Source organism: Rutidosis leptorrhynchoides, chromosome 4 (genome assembly GCF_046630445.1).
Source record: "Rutidosis leptorrhynchoides isolate AG116_Rl617_1_P2 chromosome 4, CSIRO_AGI_Rlap_v1, whole genome shotgun sequence".
Taxonomy (NCBI): domain Eukaryota; kingdom Viridiplantae; phylum Streptophyta; class Magnoliopsida; order Asterales; family Asteraceae; genus Rutidosis; species Rutidosis leptorrhynchoides.
The window spans coordinates 75,547,250-75,554,756 of NC_092336.1; the positions used below are offsets into that span (position 1 = coordinate 75,547,250).

Below are 7,507 nucleotides of genomic sequence, written 5' to 3' on the forward strand. Positions count from 1 at the left end.
CCATGCGATCGCATGGCCGCCTGAACCCCTTTTGTTTGCTAGTTTGTCGACATCAAATAGTGTTTACTGTAGCCATGCGATCGCATGGGTTTTCAGTGTTTTTGCCATGCGATCGCATGGCCGTCTTTTCCGTTTTTGTTTGCTAGTTCGTCGACATCAAATAGTGTTTTACTGTAGCAAATAGTGTTACTGTAGCAAATAGTGTTTTACTGTAGCAAATCACTGTAGTAAAGTCGTTTTCACTGTAGCACTATAGCAAAATACGGTACTGTAGCAAATAGTGTTTTACTGTAGCAAAGTGTGTTTTACTGTAGCAAATAGGGTTTTACTGTAGGAAAGTCGTTTTTACTTGTACATATATATATACATACATATAATTGTTCATGAATCGTCGAGAGTAGTCAAAGGTAATTGTATATATGAAACAGTTCTAAAATTTTGAGACTCAATCTAACAGACTTTGTTTAACGTGTTAAAATAATAAATCGTATAGAGAATTGGTTTAAATAAGTCAAAAATTGTCGGGTCATCACAAATGAATTTGATTTTTGTTAACATGAGTTGCTCTTCATAAGGTTATGAATCCAGAAGACAAGTTTCTTAGTCAGAATCCGTGATTTTACGGGTCATTAAACTAAACGACTTTAGCATTTACATTCACTTAATTCCTAAAACATATCATTAAACTGTTTCGTTTAACCAAACCCGTAGTTCCACGGGTCATTTCACTAGTATACATACTAAAATATATGCATATGCATCTACATATCGATATGCATTTACATATAACCTACAAAATTCTTAAACTATTAATGAAAATAAGGTTTGTGATAGTCACAATTATTAAATTGTTACTAACAATATTCAAAGTTACATATTTAGATTAGTTTCGACGTATATTTACTTATATTATAACTTATTTTCCTCAATTAAATTCACAATCGGCAACAAATTACAATTAAAATATGTGTAACAAATCAAAAACATAAAAATTAAATATTTACATTTGTCATAATCTGTATTAAATGGATAAAATCGTTGTTAAATTAATATTTCATTTGATATCCAACGGATATTCATTAACCCGCTTAATCCATCGGATATGGATATGGACGGATGAACTGAAATTAAATGGATAAGGATATGGATATGGATATGGATATGGATGAACAAAAATTATGGATGTGGATATGGCATCGCCCGATAGATACATTGCCATCCCATTCCTACTTCAGTCATGTACAGTAACTTGTAATAAAAAAACTCTTCCAGATTTCAGATTTCCGGATTGTGATTCAGTAAACAACTAAACTACGATTCCAATTTTGTTCAGTTAATGTTAATTTCGCATTAATGAATCGATTATGATACGTGCCTTTATTCAACATGAATTTATTTAATCTCAAAACGACACCAAAAAGAGGGCTAGGGTTAGGGTTTTACGCTTTATTCATCATTGTATCTATATCAATTCTATTCATATTCTCTGTCTACCGTTCTTCTTCAATTTCTATCTCATCATCACCTCCGTTAACTCAATTTGAGCTCAAAAACACAGATTTGAACAAAAACCCTAAATTTACCTTCACAATCAAAGTCCTGACCTATGATCGCCTGCCGTCACTCACGCGGTGCTTACGATCACTTGCTGCAGCTCATTATGATGATGAAAAGGTGAATATTCATGTGTACATTGATCATTTTAAGGTTGTGGATCAAAAGGATGAGTATCTGGATCAGAAACTGAATGAATATAAGGAAATACTTGATTTTGTTGATGGATTTGAGTGGAAGTTTGGGGAAAAGATGGTGCATTATCGGACCGGGAATGTTGGATTGCAGGCACAGTGGTTGGAAGCTTGGTGGCCGGTTTCTGATGATGAGTTTGCGTTTGTGGTTGAAGATGATATCGAATTGTCACCGTTGTATTATAGGTTTCTTAAGGGTTTAATTGAGAATTATTATTATAATGCTTCGAATTATAGTCCCTGGATATACGGAGCTTCTTTGCAACGGCCAAGGTTCGTACCAGGTATCCTCTTTTTCTTATGTTGTACGTAGTATATATTTTATATTTTATTTGTGGATCTAGTAGAATCTGCTCAACTGAAATTACTTTTTGAGTTCGGAGTAATTATTTCAAATAAGCTTAAAATTTGGAGTTTAGTTAATCAGATAACTTAGAGTTGAGGTTGAAGCTAAATACATATGTTAGACAGAAAGTAGACTGATTTTCAACTTCAGATTGATGACACTTCATCCAATTGTTGCATACTACTTCTAAAAGTTGTCAAATACTATGATATATGAGCTTGGGTAATAAGTTTTACCTCCTAACATCAAATAAACTAGGATGAAACATAGGTAGTCAGTGTTTAATACTTATGGGATGCATACTGTTATCCTTGCTTAGTGGTTGGTTAATCTTGGAATTAGGTACACAGGTAGGTTAAAGATTGATAATTTAATTATAGTTGTACAGGAAAGATGGGTTCTTTTAGTGATGTTAGGTCATTTTTATACTTTTTACTTACTTTTGTTGTAATGTATATGCCGCTGTGAGTTGTGATCTCTTTTTGTCCAAAAAATTGAAGTGTCTTTGACAAGACTGTTCTCTATATATTCGAATGTGTACGAAAGAAATTGGAAGTCAAATAGTCAATGCTTGCTCTTTTGTAAACCTCAAAGACAAGTTAGAAGTACGTGATTGATGATTGGCTGATTGCCATTACAAGAATTTGCTTGGTTTTTCAATAGGGAAACTTGGATGTGTGAACTCTTTTATTCATCTTAGCTTAAAAATTTAATCAGCCTATCATGCCAGGTAAGCATGGGAACAAAATACAGTTAGACAAAGATAGACAAGTTTTCTTGTATCAGTTAGTTGGTACTTGGGGTCAACTTCTATTTCCGAGACCCTGGAAGGAGTTTCGTTTATGGTACGACACACATAAAACCAAAGGCGTGAAACCCATTCTTGATGGCATGGTAACATACTTTATATTTCAACATCTATGTTATAAAAAAAAATAAAAAAAATAGAAGCTGATATTATATTGTCTCACTAATTTTCTTTTTAACAAATTGATGTGCAGGTCACAACTGGATGGTACCTAAAAATGGGGGACAGGATATGGACTCCTTGGTTTATTAAGTTTATTCACGCCCGAGGCTATTTCAACATATACACGAACTTCAAACACGAGTCAGCACTCAGTGTATCTCATAGAGATGCGGGTGTTAACTATGGAAAAACAGCGGGACCCGATTCGAATCTGATACAAGAAACTTTTCCTTTCAAATTAGAGCCGTTAACAAATCTCAAGTGGTATAATTTCTGTTTTAAAGAAATTGTTCCTGATAGAGTTGTGAAGAGTGTCTCTGAACTCAAGCCCGTTCTTGAATCGATTCAAAAGGCGAATACTTTAGTGATTGTGAACTTATTTCAAACATCAGAGATGTTTATACAAAACTTGGTGTGTCACTTTGAAAGGCTTGATATTCGTAACTACATCTTTGTCGGTCCCGAATCTGATTTTTTGTTTGATCTTTCAAGACGTGGGCACCCGGTTATTAATGTAGATAAGTTTTTCGACAGCATTAAGGAACACAAATCGACTAAATTTGGAAAGGAGATTATAGTGAATGCGTATGTTATTAAGAAGGCTTTGGAAATGAATTATGACACGTTGGTGTTTGATTATAACGTGCTTCCCGTTAATGCTGATTTATTTCTTAACTCGGTCAAACGTGATTCAAGTGTTGACTTTTATGTTGAGAAGCAACTCGGGTTTCTCTTTGCTAGGAGTTCAGGATCTAAAATTTGGACTGATCATTTCGTGAACGAGATGGCACTAATGGTGGACCACAAAACGAACAAAGATGAGAGTAGTTTTGTATCTTTCGCAGTAAAGTTACTCGAGACAAAAGGTGTTAAGTTACATAGGATTGATGAGGGTGGATTTGGTATAAAAATTGATGAAGGTAACGATAATGTAACGTCGTTAAAGAACAACACCAGGTTTACGTTTTGGTCTTCGGATACGCGTTCTGATCTAGTTCAAACTAGACTTGAAAGTTTAGGGTCGTGGATTATAGATGCTGAATCCCATTGTAGGGCTGTTATATGTCACCCATCATAGCATTTGGTCTTGGTTTATTTTTTATTTTTTCAAGTTTTGTGATCAGATTGTCAGATTTATTCAGTTTTATAACTATTATACACGTAACAATGTCTTGTAATTGAGATCTCAGGTGTTTATAAGACAAGTTTAAATTATACGAGTATTATAAGCTACTAAAACCAGGGTTCTTTTTAACTCCCCTTAGCTTCATCAATCCTCTAATGTTATCAGCTTCGTTCCATCTCCCAGCTTCTGCATACATATTCGAAAGCAATGTGTAGTAACCCGAATGACCCGGTTTTAGCTTGAAAAGATGTTGACTTGCCCATTGTCCCAACTCAATATTTCCATGAATTCTACAAGCTCCAAGCAAAGAACCCCATGCATTAGCATCAAGTTCAGTTTCTGACCCATTTATCATCTCTACAGCCTCATCCATGAGCCCAGCCCGGCCCAAAAGATCAACCATACACGCATAGTGTGTTTGTGTTGGTTCAACATTATCTTCTTTCATTTCTGTAAAATACTTTCTTCCTAAATCAACCATTCCCCCATGGCTACAAACAGATAAAACTGCAATGTAAGTGATCGAATCACATTTCACATGATGATCATTTTTCATTACTTCAAATAGACTAATTGCTGTGTCGAGTTCACCACGCATTCCATACCCCATAATCATCGTGTTCCATGAAGCCACATCCTTATTAGGTATCCGATCAAATACTTTTTGAGCAAGATCAATGCGTCCACATTTGGTGTAAAGATCCATAACCGAGTTTGAAACAATAAGATGGTTATGAAACAAGGTCCTTACACAAACCCCGTGAATCTCCTTACCGTTCTTGATTTCTGCCATATTAGCACAAGCAGAAAGTGCACTAGCAAACGATATAGTATCGGGCTTTAGCCCTTTTGACAACAATTCACAAAACAAAACCAGAGACTCGAATGAAGTGTTTGTATGAGAATACGCAGAGATTAGTGTGTTATATGAAATTCTATCTTTACAAGATATGTCAAAAACTTTTCTTGCAAGATCTAGATGACCGCATTTCGCATACATGTCTATGAGTGCGTTCGAGATGAATAGTTGACAAGCGTAACCCATTCGAATAGATCTTGCGTGTACTTGTTTACCGTGCGTTACAATCCCAATTCGTGCACAAGCTGGAAGAACGTTCGTTAAGGTCACAGCTCCCGGGACTTGACCATAATCTTGCATTTCTCGTACCACATGTAAAGCTAACGTCTCAAAGCCGTTTTGAGCATAGTTAGCCACTAGTGCATTCCAAGATACTATATTTTTCGACTCAATATTTTTGAATACATTCGATGCCTTGGCTGAATATCCGAATTTAGCATACATATCTAGCAAAGAATTGGCTACAAAGATATCCGAATCCATACCTATTCTAATACTAAATCCATGAAGCTCTATTCCCCATTGAAGACATTCTAGTTCAACTAAAATTGGGAGCATACTAGAAACTGCAACAGAGTTTGGTACGACATTTTTCTCGACCATCGACCTGAAGAAATCCATACCATCTTGTTGACGATCCATGTGAGAAAAACTTGTGATCATAGCGTTCCAAGAAACATCGTTCCTCTCAACCATTTCATCAAAACCCTGTTTACAAGACTTCAAATCACCACATTTACCATACGCATCGATAAAAGCATTGTTTATCGTTACATAACTACCAAATCCCATCTTCACAGCATAACCATGCACCTCATTCGTCATCACACAATCCTCAATCGCCGCACAAACAGGCAACAAACTCACAATCGTAACCACATTCGGCTCAACCTCAAAACACCCCGATCTCGACCCAAATCTCATCTCCTTAAACAACTCAATAGCCTTATTGTTACAACCCACGACCGAACACACTGAGATAAGCGTGTTCCACGACACAACATCTCTCTTAGACATTTTATCAAACACCTTCTCCGCATCACCAACACCACAACATTCACCATAAAACCTCAACAATGTATTCCCAACGAACACATCCGACCCAAAACCCGACTTCCAAACCGCCCCATGAACCTCTTTCCCCTTCGGCACCTCATTATAGTCCGTACATACCTTCAACACAAATGGGTAAGTATGATCATCAGGTTTAACACCATTTCTCATCATCAAGTTATAAACTTGAAAGCCATTGTAAACTCCAGCAATACTGTAAGCTCGAATCACGGTGTTGTATAAGAAAGAAGAATTCGAGTAAGGGAGTGATTGGTGAAATAGAATGTGAGATGATGATGGGTTTTGAAAGGTGGCGTATTGAAGGATTAAAGCGGCGGAGATGGTGATGCTGGTTGGGAGGTAGCCGGTGGTGATTGCAATGGCGTGTGATTGTTTGGTTTGGTGGAGTGATATTGTGGAATTGCATAGTGGGAGGATTGCGTTGGTATGATCGTATTGGTGTGGGGTTGTGGAGAATGATTGGTGTACTTGAAATAGTTTAGGTTTGCCGGAAAATATGGAGGTTCGCCGGAATATGATGGACATAGAACAATTGCTTTTGCATCGGAAGAAAAGAAATTAGGAAAGGTAGGCTGTAGTTGATTAAGACCGATGATTAAGACCAATAAATTAAAATTAATTTATACCACTCTTTTTCCCCTCTACTTGCTCTCGATACTATTTCAGTTTCGATTTCATTTAATTCAAACCCCTCACCGGAATATACTTTTTCCGGCTATCGGCATCATCAATGCGTCGGAGGTAAGGATGGCATTGGGCGTCGGGTATAGGTAATTCGGATTCAAAGTCGCTTAAGAAACCATGTCTCAAATCCGAACTCATACTCGACGAGTTCATAGGTGATACTCACACACCAGTTTTTAATCCACACACACCTAAGTTACTATTATACTCTTACTTATAATAATGGAAGTTCAACTCTGTAGATAAACTTAGAGATATAATTGTAAGTTTTATGATAAAAAGTGTGTGAATCAAAAACTGATGTGTATCATCTCCTTTTACTTATTAATTGTCGGGTACACCGTACACGGGTATACCCACGTTTAAACAGGATGTCCTAGTCATTTATCCATGATATAACCTCAGTCAAAATGACATGATAATAATACGTAATATTCACCATGATACAAACACATACTTCCTAGTTCCTACGATTATAATTAAGTTTATACGTACTAAATACAAATACATTAGTATACTAGTTCGGGCTGGGTATTCGGGTTTGTATTTAAAAATCGTCCCATCACCTGCAAAAAAGAATTAAACCATGCTCATACCCGACCCTAGACACGCATACCCAGACCCGAACCCGGCCAAAAATGTTGGGTTTCGAGTTTTCTATTGAGTATGGGTATTTTTGTCATCTCTATCTGGAGGTCTT

The 7,507-nt window shown here is 36.5% G+C and overlaps 2 protein-coding genes across 2 annotated transcripts; one reads left to right on the plus strand and one right to left on the minus strand.

Moving 5' to 3' along the window:
* Positions 1-1,345: 1,345 nt before the first annotated feature.
* Positions 1,346-4,283, plus strand: LOC139839778 (uncharacterized). Its single transcript, XM_071829933.1, has 3 exons — positions 1,346-2,032; positions 2,825-2,988; positions 3,096-4,283. Exons 1-3 carry the CDS (start codon positions 1,387-1,389, stop codon positions 4,140-4,142), a joined length of 1,857 nt encoding a protein of 618 aa, XP_071686034.1. The 5' UTR covers positions 1,346-1,386; the 3' UTR covers positions 4,143-4,283.
* Positions 3,833-6,778, minus strand: LOC139839777 (putative pentatricopeptide repeat-containing protein At1g69350, mitochondrial). The gene has a single exon (XM_071829932.1). It carries the CDS (start codon positions 6,646-6,648, stop codon positions 4,288-4,290), a length of 2,361 nt encoding a protein of 786 aa, XP_071686033.1. The 5' UTR covers positions 6,649-6,778; the 3' UTR covers positions 3,833-4,287.
* Between the last annotated feature and the right edge of the window lie 729 nt (positions 6,779-7,507).

What these genes read in the sequence shown, in the direction of transcription:
- LOC139839777 (XM_071829932.1), bottom strand. Translation starts at nt 6,648, where the DNA reads ATGTCCATCATATTCCGGCGAACCTCCATATTTTCCGGCAAACCTAAA.
- LOC139839778 (XM_071829933.1), top strand. Translation starts at nt 1,387, where the DNA reads ATGAATTTATTTAATCTCAAAACGACACCAAAAAGAGGGCTAGGGTTA. An exon ending in ACGGCCAAGGTTCGTACCAG is followed by an intron (nt 2,033 to 2,824) that starts GTATCCTCTTTT and finishes CTATCATGCCAG; the next exon opens with GTAAGCATGGGAACAAAATA. An exon ending in AACCCATTCTTGATGGCATG is followed by an intron (nt 2,989 to 3,095) that starts GTAACATACTTT and finishes ATTGATGTGCAG; the next exon opens with GTCACAACTGGATGGTACCT.